This window comes from Arachis ipaensis, chromosome B7 (genome assembly GCF_059453495.1).
Source record: "Arachis ipaensis isolate K30076 ecotype BB chromosome B7, ASM5945349v1, whole genome shotgun sequence".
NCBI classification, from domain to species: Eukaryota; Viridiplantae; Streptophyta; class Magnoliopsida; order Fabales; family Fabaceae; genus Arachis; species Arachis ipaensis.
Window position 1 is genome coordinate 140439083 of NC_142442.1, and position 20545 is coordinate 140459627.

Consider the following 20545-nt stretch of genomic DNA (forward strand, 5'->3'; position numbering starts at 1 on the left):
GATTATTAATTCCTTGCGTTAAATTCATAGAATTTTTAAATGTGCTAAACAATTTATTAGAGATTTGGTTGATTATATATATATATATATAACAAACTTATCCCTATATTATTTTGAACCAACCGCTAACAATTAAACTCAATTCATAAATTTATAGAACTACTAATTCAATGACTTAGAATGAAAAGAAACTTGAAAACTTTTCACTTATTCATAAAGAGTGGCCTTCAAATATTCATCAGAAAATCCTATATATATGTAATTGAATTTTGAAAAGGGGGGAAGGGGGAGATTCCTCCTAAAGAATATTTTTGGGGAAAATAAAGGCTCAAATGTATATATGATAAAGGCTCCGAACAGCAATGCATATCAATGAGGCATCTCTTGGTAGTTATTTTCCATCAGAATCCAGAGCTAGAATAATAACTTAAACAAAAGTATACATATACCACTACACTGAGAAATGACAATGCCGATATGTTACACTAGTAGAAATTGTACTCTCATATGACTTCTGTTGCAGGATGAATGAATTACACAGCAACAGCAACATTTACACGGCCCCTAATATTATTAAGCTATCTCCCCCCCCCCCCCCCCCCTCCCTCTCTCTCTCTCTCTCTCTCTCTCCAGTTAATGCACATCACTGGGCTCTGTTTTCCTCTGGAAAAACATGGATCCGAGTATGACTGCAATTCCAGTGATTGCTATTGTGAAAAGAAGACGTTTTGTAGAGAGTTCATTCTGCGGCGGTGGTGGTCGTGCCCTTCTATGAGCACCTTCATCTCTTTCAGCTGGCCTTGTAGCCCTTCACACAAATTGAAGTGAATTGTTCAATAAAAAGGGCATGAGAAACAAACACACTTAGAGAGTATAATACAGAAGCTAGTGCATTGTTCACAAGCTCGTTATAGAAAAAAGGGAACAAAGAGAGTAAAGTGGCGGACTAAAAATTTCTTAATGACTGATTTGGGATATTTCTCATTATTGTGGATTTTTCTGACACTATCTTACTGTATCCACAAGCTAGACACAGAATGCAGGATTACTGTGCTAATTTGCAATAAGGAAGCTCATCAATATGAAAAATTTCAGGATTTGGTCAAACAACACTTAGCTACAAGCAAAATGAAACAGAAACAAAAATGAAAAATGAAAAATGAATAAAAAGTTTCTACCTTGAAGACCCTGCAGCACTGTCTTGGATTCTATTGCAACTGCTGTCATGATTGTACCTTTCCCGTAATCTAACATATTTGTTACAAAGGTGACAAAGTTCTGTTCGATTCCCACATACTTCCTAAAAATTATCAAGATCAATCTGTAATTAGTGCCAACATCCATAGATCAATACAACCTTCCCAATTCAAAAGTAGTGTATAATCAAGACCTGATGCTCAGCCAAATCAATTGCTGGCAATGGGAACTCACAGAAGTCACATGTGACAATCCTTTGTGGACAATTTTCACCTCTGTGGATATCTAAAACATCACGATCCATTGTCTCACTGCACATTGAACACGCAACCTGCAGAAATTCACACTTTCTCTTGAAAATCTAATGTATATCTGAATCTTGCATTTTGATTCTGAATTCATGATTCTTCTAGCATTCTAAGCAGGACTTTTTTTTTGGGGGGGGGGGGGGGGGGGGGGAGGGGGCAGGGGGGAGGGGAGGAAGAGGAGTGCCAGGAGAGGAAGTCACATGCCTAGCTCTCTACTAGCCTAATTTTGTTGTTTATGGTAGGCCTGTGACAGTTGACATTTGTAGGGAGGATAGACCCGGGTAACACTGCTATTTGCACTTCAGATATTAGAGATGGGGCCGGTAGGTTTAGCTATTGCATTATATCTACGCCAGTATGATCAATGCTGCTGGGACAGTAAGCAGCATTAAGTGCCACATGAAGTGGCATATCAATAAAAAATAGATCGACAGTTCTTGTAGAACTAAATATGATAAGATCTGATTATTATCCAGGTAGTCCATTAACTGCCAGCAAAAAATAGTAAGATCCAACAATTCCAACCTGTTAAACTTATACACATACTTGGTGGGCTTGACTTCAATTAATAAGAACAGTTTGAATGGTTGGGAGATTTTGCATCATTTTACACCACTAATTAAAGCTATCCAACCCATTTTACTCACTTGGTTTCAAATGAGTGCCAAATGGCAACTTATAGTGTCTAGGACATCAGGTTTAGACCTAGAATAGTATCTGCATAATTTCTCAAGTTCAGATATTTATGACCAAATTCTTCAAAACTAAATGTTATCAAATAGTAATAAGCAAACTTCACATACCGGTGCATGGGTGCTTAAATAGTGATCCTCAGCATGTAGTTTGGGAATCATGTCACCACAAATTTTGCATTTTTCAAGATTCCGGGAGCAATGAGCATAATGCAAATCAATATTTGCGGCAGGGATAGCCCGATCGCTAGAAGGAAAACCATAAAGGAAAACATAAAAAGACATACGAACATCAAGTTTCTTGAGTAAAAAAGCACAACGACAAAACATACATGCAATCAACCCCCTTCAATATGGGCAAGGACACCACCACCCACCGAATAACAAATACATCACTGGATCCACGTACACTTGTGCCAAATTTTCATAGTGACAGATAAAAGCAAGTGGATGGAGTACCAATCAAGAATCTTACACATATTGGAGAAAGAAATTAAATTACAAAAGTTTTCCATCACCCTCAAAAGTGATCGAACAAGTAAAACATAATCCCCAGTAACGTTAGCCAAACAAACCCACCCAATAATTCAGAAACATATTCGATTAACTCCAATTAAAGAAAGAATAAACAACCCCAATTAGCCACAATTCTTTTTCAGCTCAGAGGTTTTTGCTCATAGATAAGTAAAATCGTTAACGTACAAGACCTAGCTCACAAATTTCACGAATATCAATAATTAAAGACAAGACCATTTCTTCGAACGAGTGAAGTGTTTACCAGTGAGAGCACAGCGTTGTGCCTTGATCGGTTTCAGCTGCCATGGCGCGGAATCAAAACTGTCGAAACAGTAAATCTTCTGTTAGAAGTGAAAAATTGCAAATCAGAGAGAGAGAATAGATACATGATTGCTAATAATTAAAGAATGAAACGTCATAAAAATAATAATAAGTTGAAAATCAAAGAGAGAAACTTTAGTGGAAGTGTGGATTGGGATTAGGAATACCGAGGAATAAACAAGATTAGGTATTTGGGGAAATTGTTGAATTTGGGTGAGAAATGGAAAAGGGAGAAAGAAACTGAGTTTGGAGAAAGATTTGGTTCGCTTCGCTGAACAACTCTGTTTCTGAGGTACTTTTTCGGAATAACAACTATATTGACCGATTGAAGAAGGTAGCTACGGTGTACCCCACGCGCCATTAAGTCGACGGAGCCAGCAACCCCACCGTTTCTTAGTGTTATTGGGCCTTGGGCTTCGTTCATTCTTGGGCCCAGGCCCAATTATTTAACAGAAAAAATTAATTGGCTTGCATAGCCACCAAAAAGAAAACATGGCGTGTTTAGAGTGGGTTTGGTACGAGGGAGGATTTATTTTTAATGGCAGAAGTATAAGTTATTTTATGTAATTTATTTATTAGTGTACAAAAAATGTGGATGAGATTTCAAAGAAGAAAGGGGGGAGTATAACCATAAGATACAACTGTAATTATTTAATTTGTTTAAACATCATATTTATACAATATATATAAGAGGGGCTTTTTAATAGAAAAAGATAAGTTATTTTATGCAATCTATCTATTAGTGTACCAAAAAAAACCATGGATGAGAGATTTCAAAGAATACGTAATTAAAGGGATGAATGTAAACAAAAATTTTGACTTGTTTTAATTGTTTAAGCGTCATATCTATACATTCATCTACACAATATATTCAATACATAATTACGGTGCAGGAAGTTTAGTGTATGACTTTTTCTATTATACATAATTTATAAAAATATATTATGTGTAAGACTTGAATTCAAAATTTCTTATTTCAAGTATAAAATACTTACCCTTTTAATTAATTTTACATTAGTTATTAAGTTGTCAATAATTTGATCGAGAAATGTGTATTGGAGTGTCCTTGTAGGTAGTTCCATTCGCAGATCAACCGACGACCCATTGACACAGCTCTCCACCTCAAAACCCGCACTTAGATCTTGATCCTCATCTTAACACCTCACAACTGTCTGACTCTGCAAACTACTGAACAATAACGTTGTCTGTGGAGAACTGACGCGCGTTGAGGATGGAGGCTTTCCTCCACCCAAAGAACGAGCTAAGAGAAGACGCGAACAGCAAACGACAGGGGAGTCGCCTCATGAGCACAAGAAGAAATTAGGTGAATAGAAAGTAGTAAGCTCACATTTGTCAATTCATTCAATTTATTTGTCTAAATTAGGTGATTTTTATTTCTTGAATTTCAAACTAAAGTAACCTAAACTTTTCCTGAAATAGTATGAATAAAAATAAATTATCAACAATTTATTTAACTCTGTCAGCAAAATAATATCAATTCAATTTTTTTCACATAAATGACATAATTCAATAGTAACAAGGAATCATTCATATATCTTTCCATATCAAAAACTTCAATTGTCAATTGAACAAAAAAAATAAACATATTCAATATTATTACGTACCATTTATCTGAACATATCGCAACTCTCCAGTACCCTCATCTTTAACATATGGTTCAATATTCAATTCAACAATATCTAGACGATATTTAGAAACAAATCAAAAGAACTTAACAAAAAGCTAAATTAGAATAATCTAATAAACAAATAGTTAACAAAAATGACAAGAAATTATCATGTCTAAGCAACTCAACAGTAGCATTAATATTAGGATGATGAGCTACCAAAAAAATCACATCACACAAACAAATTACTTAGAATAATTTCGTGTCAATGAATAAGAACACTAAAATGAAATTTATTATGATAATAATAAAGAAAAAAATAAACACGCATTAATAAAATAGAGCCAACTGAAGAAAGTAAAAATAGGGTTAGGGTTAGGGTTCAAAAAGGGGTTAGAGTTTTTTTAATTTAGAATGAAGTAAAACGAGGATGGAATGGGGAGAGGAATGAGGGCAACCTACCTGTAGGAAGTAGGAAAGACGCTGCTCCAGTGACAGAAGGTGTAGCAGCGACAACGATACCAACGACGGCATAATTAGAGGAAGAAGCTCTATTTCAGGCAATAAAACAGGATCAAAGCGAGTCCACAAAGTCTTTGGAGAAGAATGAAAGTGGCCCGCACTAACAGAGGGTGGCTGCAGGGGCTGCCAGAGGTAGAGAGAAGAGAGAAAGAGAGAGGAGAAGGTTAGAGAGAGAAAGTGTGTTTTGAAAATGATGGAGAAGGTTCCCGTTTTGAATTTAGGGCAAGCTTACCGTCGAATTTACTGGCAAATAAATCTGATGGTAACGTATTGCGGGTCACTAAAACACATTGTTCCACTAATTGAATTTATCGGCGAAAAAATTTGACAGTAAATTTTGCGCCTAATTTTTCTGTTTTTTCTCCAATTATTACCGGCAATTTACTGTTAGAAACGAAAATCTGTCGGTAATGATTTGACATGACAAATTTGACACCTAAACTGCTGATAAAGCTGATACTAATATGCAACGCTAAATACGATGGTATTCAGCAGTTTTCTTATAGTGTATGGAGAAGAGCTTGGAAGGGGTGTGACGGCGGAGCATTGGTGCAATGAAAGTTCAATGCAATGGAGGTTCGTTAAAACGGCGGTGCAAGGCTGAGAGACGCCGCCGATGGAGCATTTGGAGGGGATTGGTATGGAAGAGCAGGGAATAAGGCTAAGAAGTGTTTTGTGAAATGAGGAGCGCGTAATGCTAAATCCTTATTTCAATATTTTTTACGGAATATTTTAAATTATAGACAGATTTTTTTTCTATAATAATTTAGTTAAAATGCAGCGTTCTGATAATTTGAATGTAGATGGATTTTCTGTCGATAATTATTTTCCACAAAAAGACACTAATTTTTCTGACAGAAGTATTGATAGATTCGCTTTTCCATCAATAAGTTTATGCTCATTCTTTTTTCTTTGTTTTCAATGAAAATTCTCTCGTAAAATCTGTCTGTGTTTTTGTTGGATAAAATCTATAAAAAAATATCCGTCTATAATAAATAATTTTTAGTAGTGATGTCTGTACAGCTCCACTATAATAAAGAAACCTGCCATTTCAAATCAAAGAATCCAAAGTCACTCAGACCCCTTTTTTGAGTCTTTATCCGTGCTTTATTATCAAGAATCTAACTAACTTAGCTCGAGTAACTAACCATCCGTTATAGCTCTCGGTCCAAATCTTCAGCATAGCATTAGTGTTCAGTGTGAACTGATCGTAGTAAAATTTATTACATGTGTCAATCTAGCAATTAACATGTATAATAATTAAGTAAGATTGGTGAAAATATATTTAAATTAAGGATGCTTAATAAATACATACAATTGGATTTGGAACATTTGCTTGCATGCACATAACCCAAGAGACACCAGTATCAAGAGAAGTAGCCATTGGTGCTGCCCATTTTATGTAAGGTTTTGCTGCAAAGAGGCTCTCTTGCTTCATCATATTGACAATCTTACTAGTGAATCTCTTCATCTTAGCTTAAAGGAACAAATTTTTGAATTATTATTACTTATCACATGAATTAAGTGTATATATATATATATAAAAGGACTAACTTTAAATGGTTCATTATCGATTCTAAACTTAATTCCTGGAATAAAATGCAGCTAAATAGGAAAATCCTTGTCACAAGTACAATCAAATTATGCATCAAACTTGCTTAGCTTATAAAAGATTATGAAAATTAGTTAAAGGATTCAACAATTTGTACCCGTAGTTTCATTTAGCATAGACAATATAGACCGATTCACAGATGACCATATAGACCTGTTGCCATTTCCTTTACAAATTTGATCAAATCACCCCATCTTTTAAAATTATACTACAAAAAAGTTTCATACAAATTCTTAGAACATAAAAAGCAATATCAAAATAGTAATGTTGGTAACGAAATAAATTGTACCTAGCCTCGAATCGGTTCGTGTAGGTTCCAGAAAAAATGTAGGTCTCAATCACATCAACTCCTCGATCTTTAGATTTCTGGATAAGGTCCGGCCACATCTGCAACCAACACAAGTACATAAATTTCTACATATACAACACTGGTCGAAGTTTTATTTCATAAACAAGCAAGCCTTTATTTAAGATATATATGATATGAGAGCAGATGCGATGATAGTACCAGCGGAGGAAGCTCATGTGACGAGAGCGGCGACAGAGAGAACTTCGCGATGATGGCGATAAAAGGAGAAAACACGACGAGAGCAACGGTGGAGGGAGTTCGTGTTACGCAAGGGGTGATGAAGAGAGCTCGTGTCACGCGAGCGACGGTGGCAACGGCAAAATAAGCTTGTGCAACGGAGAGAGGAGTGTGTTTTTTTTGTGTACGAGCGTGTGATGGAGCTGGAGAGATTGTGTTTAAGTTAGCTTAACTCAAATTTATGACAGATTTACTAACTAATTACAGATAATTTTTTTGTCGATAATAAATGTAAAATCAAAATTTCAATTTTATCAACAGAATTAATGGCAAATCTTATAATTTGTTGGTAATTTTTTGGAAAAAAAAATTAATTTTTTTATCAAAAAAAAATCCGTCGAAATTTCGCGGTATTTTCACAACAAAATTCTATCTTAAAAATTTGTCTATAATCTACTATTTCTTAATAGTGTCAAATAATTAAATGTTTTTACAATCATATAATTAAATTTTTGTATAAATATCAAATGTAATTTTTTTTTTGAAATAAAATAGTTAAATGGTTACAGTTTTTTTTTTTTATAATATATAGTATGGAAAAAATTTTAAATGTACCAGGAACACCGGTGTTTCAATTGTTTTAACCGTTGATTTCAATTAATATATATTATATATATTTTTTATAATTCAAATCAACGGTTAAAATAATTGGAACACCGGTGTTCCCGGTATACTTAAAACTCTTTCTAAAATGTAAACCGTCACAACAAAAAAAAATATGAGACATGCTACACATACAAGCCTTTTTGGCTTACAAGTTATACAAGTTGGCCCAAGTCCAAGGAAAAAACACGCGCACCACTCCTTTAAAATCGAGCGTCCAATGCACGCGTTCATTATGCCGCACTCTTCCTCTTCTTCCTCAATCAAAACGCAAACCGTCAAGATTCAAGCGACATTCGAAACAAACCACGATTCTGAAGACACGTTCCAACTCCTCGCGAAGAGTAGAAGAAAGCAAGAAGAAAAGATACAAATCTCCATAAAAAATCATCAGAAAAAACGAAGAAACATTATTCAAAGTACTGTTTTAGTGTTCTTCTAGGTTTTTTTTCTAGATTGTCTCTCCCATGTGCCTCATCCTTAACCATCAAAACATTAAAAGATTTCAAGAAGAAATATACTATCTCTCCCATATTTTGGATGTATTTCTTAAATTCTTTGGGTATATTTCTATAATCTTTTGGGTGTATTTCTGTAACCGTTTGGGTGTATTTCTGTAATTATTTCTGCAACTGTTTGGATGTATTTCTGTAATCGTTTGGGTGTATTTCTGAAGTTCCATTATCTTCAAAACAATTTCAAAACTTGATTTCAGAAACCATGAAAATAAAAAAAAAACGAAGCAAGAAGGAGATCCAATAAATTTGACAAGAAATTCGAAAAAAGAAGCGAAATCTTTTGAAAAATGGAAGTTATATATTTACGCGTTAATTGATTTGAATTGATTTAGAGTAAAGTATCGTTTTTGTCCTCAACGTTTGGTGTAAGTCCTATTTGTGTCCCTAACGTTTAAATCGTCCTATTTGTATCCTTAACGTTTATAAAAGTGATTCAATGTTATCCTACTATCAATTATACTAACAAATCAGATTATATTTTTCAATTATTCTCACTTGGATGTATTCATTCTCAATTAGGTCTTATTTAGATGTGTTCGATTTTAATATTATACCCACTATTTGTGTTTAGATTCAATTATATGCCTAAAAAGTGAATTATGTAAATGTTGTAGAAATTAGTTTCAACATTTGATGAGCTATTTTTCGGAGTAGATTATCGATTCTATCCCAGGCATTTGTATTCTAACTTCAAAAGGAGATTTTTAAAGCTCAAACTAAAGCTCTCATGATGTGTAATTGATAGCAGGATAACATTGAATCACTCTTACAAACGTTAGGGATACAAATAGGACGATTTAAACGTTAGGGACACAAATAGGATTTACCTTAAATGTTGAGGACAAAAACGATACTTTACTCATTGATTTAAAAATCTGTTAAAAAGGCCTCTAACATAAACAGTGCGTTTAGGAAATTTAACTTGTAAAGCTTGTAAGAGCAAAAAATTTGTATGTAAAGATTAATCCAAAACATATAGGATGTAAATATAATAATTAAGTTGCTGACATCAAAGCAAAAGTAAATCGGATCCAATCTAGCCATCAAGAATCAGGGCCATGCTGGATATTGATTCAACCCTGAGGACCTGTCTGAAAGCTGTTTGCCACTGGGACCCTTCCACTCAGAAAACATTGTACTAATCAAACTCACAACACTTGTTATTATGTCTATCTATTTTGCCTAATAATATTCATATTCACGTGAACATGTCAGCAGTCAATAGAAGTTGGACATGAGCCACTTGGTTTCCCCAGCTTTTGAGATATGGAATCACGGAAATTACTCCATCAATAAATTAAACACCTTCGTATATATATATATAACTAATTTCTTTTTTTACATTAAACAGATATTTATGTTTGGCAAAATTTTGAAAAAAGTATTATAATATTCAAAGTTTTATTTTAGATAAAAAGATAGAAAAAAAGAGGAAATAAAAAAAATGGCTAATTAATCAAATAAAAGAACTATTTGTTTTACGGAACAGAAGATATGTCTTTCACATGACTTGTAGCAATAAAAAAACTATATCAGGTGCATGGCAGTTCCAAAGAAACGCACCTCGAGATCCAAAAAAAAATCCGAAAAACTCTTTGTAAAAGGAGAGGTTTTTGGACAGCATTGAAAGCTTATTCATTAGCGCAATCAATTTCTACGGAAAATTCAAAAAAAAATTTTGTATAAAAAATACAAACGTTGGAATACTCTGAATTAGCTGGATTCTATTCTCTAATAGAATATAGAATTTGTATATAATATTAACTAAAATAGTTTCAAATAGTTATATTTTTTAATAAAATCAAAGAAACAGAATTTTAGAATTATTTTTATTTAATATATATATATATATATAGGTGAATGTTATGGTGTTTAAGACATAGTGCCTAAACTTATTAAAAAAGATAAAGAAATAATATTTAATAAACTTTAAATATTTTATTTTTATTTTTTACTTATAAAAATAAATTAGACAATTTAAACACTACAATAAAAGACACCATAAAAACCACCATACATATATTGGAATTGGTAGAGGCCAGGGGTGAAAAAGATCCCAGGACAATTGTGTTTTTTGGTGCAAGTTTTGAAGATCAGCTAATGTAGTTTCAAGTTAGATATATCAAAAGTATTGTGGAAATAATGTCTGGTTAATCAATTATATATGTTATATATACATAAAAAAAAATTAGGATAAAATATTCATATAAACCAAAAGTAACCTAATATTACTTAAATCACCCAAAACAAAAAATCTTACTTAAATATTTTCATGTATATATTTATATAAATCGAATTAATGTGTATCAAATTACATGAAGCATTATATTTAAATATAAATCGAATTCATATAATTATATTTCACTCTCATATTTAAATATCGATTTATTACTATAATGTATAAATTGAATTCAATAAATTTGATTTATATAGATATATACATAAAGACATTCAAGTAATATTTTTTGTTTTGGGTGATTATTAGGTAATATTAGATTATTTTTTTGTTTATATAAGTGTTTTACCCAAAAAATAATAATATTTACTCATCATATAATATTGTTCGAACTAGGGGTGTGCATGTCCCGGCCCGATCCGAAGATCCGACCCGGCCTAGAACACTTTAAGGGTTAATTTGGTGTGATTTCACCGGGTCTAGGGTCGGGTAAGGGTCTTAAAATTAGACCCGGTCATTATTTTAGGTTGGATCCGAATCAAGACAAATCCGGCTTCACCCGACTCATGTGCACCCTAAGGGAACTAAAAAAGATATATATGTTTTAAATTTATTTCAATATTATGTTATATTAATTATAAGCTTATTGTTTTATTTTTAATTACACTTGTTGAATTAGAAAATAAATCAAAGAAGCATCAAATTAGAATTTAGGGACAAATTCAAGTTCAAATATAGATATCAATTTTTCGATAACAAGTTTTTTTTTTATAAATAAGTGCATTATAAATAAATTTTTTTATAAATAAATTTTTTGTATAAATTATTATTAAAGCTTTAAAGACCTGGTTTTTACCAGTTTGGATCCGGTATAGTTATGACAAAAAAATGTTTAAATTTCATCGGGTCTAAAATCGGATTAAAGTCTAAAAAATAGACTCAATATATATTTAAGGCCGAATCTAAATCAGAACAAATTTAGTTTCATCCGGCCCATACATAGCTCTAATTCGAATCAATAAATTGTTGTATCTAAGCACAGAGAAAAAAAAATATAAAATTGACAAAATAAGGTAACCTTTGGTTGGTTATTAATTAATTAATCACAAAAGCAGAATATTATGGTTGGATTTAGGTTGAGATATATATGGTTCCCAGGACCAAATAAAAGTGGGACAACCGCTAATGAGTAATGACATTGTGACAGAAACCAGGTGTACCAAAAATAAAGCACTTGAAATTTGAAATACTCTTTAAATCTCTTACCAAATAGATAGTTAGAGATAGAGAGAGAATCCTGTTAAAAAAGAAAAAAAAGAAAAGAGATCTTGATTTCCTTATTTGGAAACCTTAACACAACAGATTAAAAGGGTTCTTTAGTTGTTTATTATATTTTTTCAACATTAATAAATGACATTGTTCACGTAAAACAGCGACACGTGCACCATTTACAACATCGTACTTCAGACAATGAGCATCCACCATCTTTTTGGACGCGCATGCTCTTCCACAAAATTTCCGTTATCCTAAAATAAAAAATAATTAATATACAACTATATTATACTATATTATACGGACAGGGACGGACACACGGGGCGAGCAAAGGTCTCGACCCTAATTTTTTTTAAAAAAGATTAATAGTAATAAGTTATTAAGTATGATTTAATTTTTTTAAAAATTTATTTAGTATTAAGTCTAATATAAATAAAAGTCCAGTCTAACTTAAATATTAATGATTTTTAATATCTAAAAAAGTAAGTAACAATATTAAAAAAATCTGAAAAGATATTATTATTAATATTTTTTAATTAAATAAAATTTTTTAAATCCCATAAAATGGATTTTTTTTCTTCTTGTGAGCGTCCTTTTTTATTCATTTGGTATTAATTCTCTCTGTTTCAACTATTACAACTGAGAGATCTTTTTCAGCGATGAATATTGTGAAAAATAACTCATAAACAAAATAAAAGGTTAATTTCTTGCTAATTATCTTTTAATTATATTGAAAAGAAAATTACTGAAAAATTTGACACATATTCTATTATCGATAAATTTATGATATAAAAAATCGACCACTTCGTTAATAAAAAGTACATACATATTTTTTGTACTTTAAAATATATTCTCTATCGATATATTTTTGTAATATATTTTACATTATATAATTTTTTTGTATAATTTTTTAATATTATATATGTTATTGGCCCCTCCAGAATAATATTTCTGGATCCGTCCCTGTATATGGATATTAAAATTAATTATCAAAATTAATTATTAATATAAAATATATATTAAAATATAAAATACATATTAAAAATAAATTTAATAATATATATTTATATATAAATATATAGTAATTAATTTTAGTAGTTAATTTTAATATATAAATAATATTTTTAATATATTAATTAAAATTTATCTAATTTTATATGGTAATTAAAAAAAATTAAGTTTTTTAATGTTTTTGTGGTACATCTATCAAACAATTTTTTATTTTAATAACCTTAATAAATATTGTAAAAGCGATTATTAACACGACTCTTAATTATATATATATAATTTTAAATGACTATTTAAATAATAAATCAGAACACTAAATTCAATCAATATGGAAAATAATTAATTTTATTGATATAGAATCTATAATTAAGCCAATAAACTTTTTTCTACACTTCTAATATATATAAATTAAATTAATTAGTTAATAAAAATATATATTTAGGTCTTACTAGCAAATAAAAATTAGTCAGGACCTACCGAAAATGCTTTAATACTTTTACCAAAAATCCTACAATGACCATGTGAAATTAGTCAAAATAATAAAATATTAATTTTTAAAATTATTACTCATTTCTTAGCAAGTGAAGAGTATTATACTTTATTATATGAGAAGATCTTGAATATATATTTTTTATATTTTATATGGATGATTTAAATTTTTAAGAATAATTTATTGTTTTGGTTGACTAACTTACCATGCTATATCATAATAATAATTTAGATGTCAAATAATATTTTTTAGTATATTTTTTTAAGCATTTATAATTTAAAAGAGCTATCATATTATAATTATTGTTCAATAAATATTACATTCCCTACTTTTCCTAAAATGAATTAACATTAGTCATCTTTTAATTAAAATTTTCAAATTTTAATGTCTTCGCTTGAAGTCTTTTAACACTTTCACCAATGAATTCTACACATTAAAACAAATTGAAAATAGAACACTTCAGGGTTTGAAAAAAAATCTCTCCATATAAAATCAGAATGGACGATTATGAAACATTTAATAATAGAAATTGGATATTAATTATTTCGTTGAGATCAAAGATGCACTTATAAAATTTTATGAATCCGTCACTGGTTTGGACTAATTTAATTAAATTTAATTGTCAAAAAAACTTAAATGTATAGTGAAACTCATTTTAAAATATTTTTTAAGATATAAAAAATAAATGTTTTATCTCTTTTCTCTTATCAATCACTTTTACTTATAAAATAGAAGATGTACAAAAAAGTGCGCACAAAAATAGTAGTACATGAAAATTTCTTTTATATATAATAGATATATGTATTTACAGAAGATAATAGACTTATCGAATTTTGATAAATATTTTGAAAAACTATGTGGATACTCTAAGTAAAAGTGTAAGATATATAGCATCTTGATGACTAATCACACATTTATTTTAATTATAAATATTTAACAAATAAAATTTGGGATCAGTGTCTATTATTATTATTATTATTATTATTATTATTATTATTATTGTGGTGAAGTATTATTTTAGTTCTTCACTTTTGGCACTACAATAAAGGCGAATAATAGCAAAAAATTAGCATTTATGTTTGAATTCATCGTAAAATTAGCAGATTCGTGTAACACCTTACCACACAAAATTTTACGCTTAAGTCATAAAATAGAGGTGGTGTGGTATTACAACCTCTAAAATAATATATATATATATATATATATATATATATATATATATATATATAATAATTGAAAGAACATAGTACACTAGGAATCTTGAAGGATTGGTAAAACAAAGTTCGCAAAAATAAAAAGCGCAACGCTCAGGAATGTGATTACTTGCATGTGAAAAAACCGAAAGTCAGCGAACATAATATAGCAGAAACTAGGAGTAGAGAGCCTAAAAGATACATAATAACAAGCTCCTAACTCAGCCTGCGAAGTCAAGGCTGGCCGGAGAATATTTACATACGTATATACATATCCCAAAGCCCAAAATACATAAATAAAACCCTAGCTCTCTATTAGCTTCTAAGAGGAACAAAATAACAAGTCAATCGGAGAGAGTTAAGTATATGTATATACATAAGCTATATATCAAAATAAACCCAGGAACTACTCCACTTCAGAAGTCCAGACGTCTAGCGAAGAGTCTCTCGACCTGCATCTGAAAAACACAACACAGTATGGGGTGAAAACCGGAGGTTCTCAGCATGGTAAAGGTGCCACGCACATAATATATAAGGTCTTGGGAATGCCAAAGGCAATCTTAGAAGGCCAACACTCAGATTATAAAACTTAAAGAACTAAACAGAATCCATAAATTAGGGTGGTTCTCTAAGGCTTTCTAAACTAAATCAATTCCTTAAATCTAACTGGAATTTAAATAGAACCCTCAATCTCTCCGCCTTTCCTCCGTTCCTCTATCCCCGATAAATACAAAGACAAACAAGCAGACAAAGCAAGCACAGGTAGAATACAGATAATACATATATCAATTATGACAATTAGCATATTATAATCAATTACGCAATCCCAATTAATGCACAAACAAGCAATACATACAAATGCATATGATGCATGCCTGTCATATGGCTATTGATATCAACTGTCGATTACGTAGCCATCTCGACATGTTCTCAAGCTCAAAAAAATACACCATGTGAAAAATCCCCAAGCAGACATGGGGAAGAGAACGCCCCCAAACTCAATAATATCCATGGGACGAATCCCAAGCTGACATGGAGAGAAGAGACAACACTCCAAGCTGAAATGGGAAAAACAATACCCCAAACTGACATGGGAAAAATAATACCCCAAGCTGACATGGAAAAAACAATATCCCAAGCTCAATGTTATCCATAGGACTAATCCCTGGCTGACATGGGAGAGACAACACCCCAAGCTCAATAATGTTCAATCTTTAACTTAAATATGCATCTCCGGCATACTCGCGACACTACTGCACTTTCTCAATAAATCATAAGCATTTACTCATTCCTCTTATATTTTATGATACACAATTATAAATTCATAACTCGTCTCATCATCCTCATTTCGTTAATGTCCACGATTATCTCATTCATTAATCTCAATATTACATTACTCTTTTAACTGCCTCATATATCTCTCTTCCATCATCTTATCAAAATAAAAGCCATATTCTCCAATCCTTAGTTTAGTTATCTTCCTTCATCTCTAAGTTACCTCATTTTTCCTAGTTTCATCCTATTGTTAAGCTTACTAACAATATTTAGACTAAAGAAATGAAAAAAGAAATCCAGAGATTCGAGTTTGAGCCTTGAAACACAGAATCTGTTTTTGTTGAAAACAAGGACACGCGTACGCATCCCCTGATTACGCATACGCATGCAAACCAGGCAGCAGCGTTTGTCCGCGAAGGGGGTATATGCGTACGCAAAATATTCCATGTCACGTGTACATGTGGGCCATGCGTACGCGTGGACATGTGTTTTTCAAAAAATTTCACTAAGTTTCAAAAGCTGCAGAATTTTAATTTCTAACCTCAAATTTTTGACAAGCATAACTTTTTCGTTTTAAATTATTTTTCATCCGTTCTTCAAACATTATAAGCTTCACGGACCAAATTTTCACATAAAACAAGTTTGAAACCATTTGGGGATCCAGAAACCATGTTATGGCTCGCCGAAGTTCTGCCAAAAACCAACTTTGCACAAAAAGCTCAAACCTCAATTTTCACAAAGACTAAACTCAATTTCACTTCCTTTACTCATATTCAACACAACCACACACCATTTAAAAATGCCAAGACCTCCAAACCTTACCTCAAACAAATATACCTCAATATACACATCATCTCATACCAAACATTCATTACCTAATCAACAAGATTTACCAACAAACCACCATAACCTTACCTTCATTTTCATACATTAGTAAACCTCATTAATTTATCATTTAGGATTCCAACACCAATATCAACAACAAGCCACAACCCAACCTTGTTCAAGATACCACATCAAAGTACTAAACAATTTTACATATCATACAACACTTCATTTCAACCATTCCAATCCAACAATCCATATTCAAAATAGCATTAAACATTAATTAATGAAACAACAATAATAACTCATATCCATAACTCCTTACTACAACATCAGCAACTACAAGCAATAACCATCCAGCCTCTCTCATACTCATTCAACATCCATCATAAGTTTTACAAGTATTAAACACAATCGTGCATTCCAACCTACCCTATGGTCATCTAGTCTAAGTTTTCACAGAACATTAAATATTAAATATGAGAAACCTAAACCATACCTTAGTCGATTTCCACGTATTATCCAAAGCAACCCACTTAGGCAAAAAGGGCAAAGCTTAAATCACCAAGAATTCAGCTCTAATATCCACCAAGTATTCAATCAAGCTTCCAATGACTCCAAAGACTTCATATTCAGACATACACACCTAATATATATATAACACATATATATCCAAAATTTAATTCTCAATACACTAAATCAAAGGATTGAGTAGGGTTAATGGTACTTACCATACCCAAAGACCAAATGAACTAAACCCAACTAATTTCGCAAGCTAAAACGAACCTATAATACCAAAATCGAGGCTCACAATTTTTGAAAATCAAAGGGGGTAAAGAAACTGAGGTGAGATTGAAGCTTACCTATGAAATTGATCCAATAGAATCGTAGAGCTCGACGCGCTGGACACGTGGCCGCAAACGGTGCGACGGTCGGAGTTCGGAGCAAGAAGTTGTGGTGGTTTGAATTTTGATTAAGGGTTTGGAAGTTTTAATGTTCTTCCCAAGGTTGCGAGAACCGGACCGGTCATTGAATCGGTCAAGTGACTGGTTCAATAGTTTAATGGTTCAACCGGGGTTCAACCGGTTTAATTAAAATATACAATAAAATTATAAAAAAATTTAATATATAATAACAATAAACTGAGTTTTCTTAATAGCAGAAGATTTGTTAACCAAACATTTGTTCCTTTCATAAGACCATCTTAATCTTAGATTCATTGAACAATACATTGCCATGGCAATTGATTGTTACAGCTTCCATATGCAGCAATCATAAGGAGGGGAAACCATTAAACAGAGGATGTCCCTGTCTCCAGTAGAACCGTGTCAAATATTATCACAATTGTCGTTTCTTTTAATCAAGAGAGACAGTAAGAATTAAAAAAAATAAATACAGTATCAGAAACTCGAATTCAGTACTTCTACATATCAATAAAACCTTAGCAACAAGAAGAAATAAGAGATCAGAGCTCAATTTTGTTAGATGATGAAGAAACAGAGGAAGAATAATTTAATCTAATCGCAAATCCAATTGCGATACCAACTCGCAAAGTTAACAAAACAACATGCAAGCAAAAGGATATGACGATTACGGTGAGGAACACGCAGCTGCGATGGCTCCTGGTAAAAAGAGGCAGAGGAAGGAGGAGATTGAGGGTGCTCCACCACCATCTCCAATCTTCAGTGGTGATGTCGCTAATGATGCTAGTAGCAGCGTCATGTTCGACGCCTCTGCAGAAGGGAAAGGGAAGGCAGTTGCAGTGATGGAGATGATGAACGCGACTCCACTAGATCTGATCTGCGACACCAGTGGTGCAGTGCTCCGAAAACCGAGATGAGCAAACGGCAGCTATATCGTTGCAGAGAGGAAGCAAGCGGACTTCTCTAGCGCGTGGGATTATGGAACCTATCTGGGAGGAGATCGCAGAAGAAGATGAGGCTGGTGTGGTGGAACTTGGAAGAGAAATTAGGGTTGAGGTGTGGTGGCTGGTGAATGAGGGAACTGGGTCTCGCTGTTTGCATAAGGGGTTGGGTAATTGGGTTACCGGGTTAGCTAGTAAGTGGGTTGGGCTCGTTTAGTTTTTTTTTTTTTTTTGTGCCATTGTAAAAAACCGTTAAAAACCCAGCCGGTTTGACCAGTTTATCAGTTAACCACCGGTTCGACCGATTTTTTTACCGATTTTTTGTAAACTGATTTTTGGGATCAACCGGACTGGCCTGGTAACCGATTCCCGGTTAATCCGGTTGAATCAGCCGGTTCGGTCCGATTTTCAGAGCCATGGTTCTTCCCCTTTCCCCAATTGGTTGCAACGTGGAATTGAAATGAGGGAGAAAGGGAAAGCTGTGTCCTTTAAAGGCTAATGGGCTGAATTGGGCTTTGGGCCTATTTTGGGCCCAGTTCGCTCGGTTTGACTCGTTTGGCCCAATCTTGAGCCAAATTTTTTGAAATTGGTGTCAAAATTCATGTTTTAATTAGCTCTATTACATTAAACTATCAAATTCGATTTTTTAATTACTTTGATTAATAATTAATTTATTGATTAATTATTTACTAATTATTCAGAGTTTACAACTCGTGTTAATTCTGAGCTGCGGTTTAGCCTCTGCTATAAAACTATTTAGAATAGCAGTTGTTCAATTGTAAACCACTACAAATCAATCGTTTTGGGTACATATATTCAAGAATCAGCATATTTTCATCTTATTTTTCTCACGCGAATACAAACGGGAGCAGAGGTGCGAAACACACCTCCATGCGCCAATTCTTACCACCGTATAACTTCATCTGTCAGTACCAGTTGCATTGCGTTTCTTCTTATTAGTGAATCCGGGTTTGATAAAACAATAACTGTCTTATTGAACTCTAACAAAAAATAAGAAAAGCGCAATTTTCCTTCGGAGCTCAAAAACAAATCATTTTATTTGATAACACTCAAAATCAATAGTTACAACACAAAAAGGGAGACCTATGCATGAAAATGTAATTATTATAAAAATTTTAACCGCATTTACACATTGAGAGGAAAGAACCCTAAATACATATATTTGTTTAGTAAATTGGTAAATTATGTGTGTATAGTTGTGTACGATAAACTTAATTAATAAGTTCCACTTGAGCCTTTTAAATATACACGTAATGAAATCAATTTAGATTGGTTGAGTATTGTAATCAGTTTATTTATTTATTTAAATAAATATTAAAAATTTAAATTATATTTTATGCATATAACAATTTATTAGTCTATAACAAATTCTAAAATAAAATTTAAATTTGCAACAAATTAATTCTTGACATATGAAATTAAAAAAATACTATAGCCAACAAAAAAAAATATACGCATAATGAATAGTTAAATAATGCATTTTGATGGGGGCACAAGGATTAATTAAGGTGCAGAGATGCCCATACTAAACTACTAATAATTGATTGCCAGCGAGAGAGGATTGCAGGTGGCTAATTTTTTTCTATATTGATTAAATATATGTGTAATACATTATTATTGGAAGATTAGGTATTTTTTTATATGGTGTTTTATTTAAATTGGACGATCCGATTTGTTTGAAGAAAAAAATAAACTACAAATCGGACCTTCCGATTTGTTTGGAAAAAAAATAAACTACAAATTGGAGGGTCTGTTTTGTATTTTTTATTTTTTTTATTTTTTAAAATAAAAATCAAACGGTCCGATTTCAACATTAAAAATTTTTTTATTTTCAAAATCACAAATCGGACCGTCTGATTTGTGATTGTTTGTTTAAAAAAAAAAATAAAACAAACAAATCGGTGCATCCGATTTGTACA

At 32.0% G+C, this 20545-nt stretch overlaps 1 protein-coding gene across 3 annotated transcripts; it reads right to left on the bottom strand.

Annotated features, from left to right (window-relative positions):
• Nucleotides 1-339: 339 nt before the first annotated feature.
• LOC107606233 (TRAF-type zinc finger-like protein) lies at nucleotides 340-3337 on the bottom strand. 3 transcript variants are annotated; one of them, XM_016308253.3, is made up of 6 exons: nucleotides 3202-3337; nucleotides 2976-3034; nucleotides 2309-2444; nucleotides 1391-1528; nucleotides 1179-1300; nucleotides 340-808 (listed from the first exon to the last, which is right to left on the bottom strand). In XM_016308253.3, exons 2-6 carry the CDS (start codon nucleotides 3017-3019, stop codon nucleotides 634-636), a joined length of 615 nt encoding a protein of 204 aa, XP_016163739.1. In that variant the 5' UTR covers nucleotides 3020-3034; nucleotides 3202-3337; the 3' UTR covers nucleotides 340-633. The 3 variants fall into 3 exon arrangements, with proteins under 3 accessions (XP_016163739.1, XP_020962184.1, XP_088349089.1); XM_021106525.2 differs by having other exon boundaries at nucleotides 2976-3054; nucleotides 3202-3336; XM_088492963.1 differs by lacking the exon at nucleotides 3202-3337 and having other exon boundaries at nucleotides 2976-3160.
• Between the last annotated feature and the right edge of the window lie 17208 nt (nucleotides 3338-20545).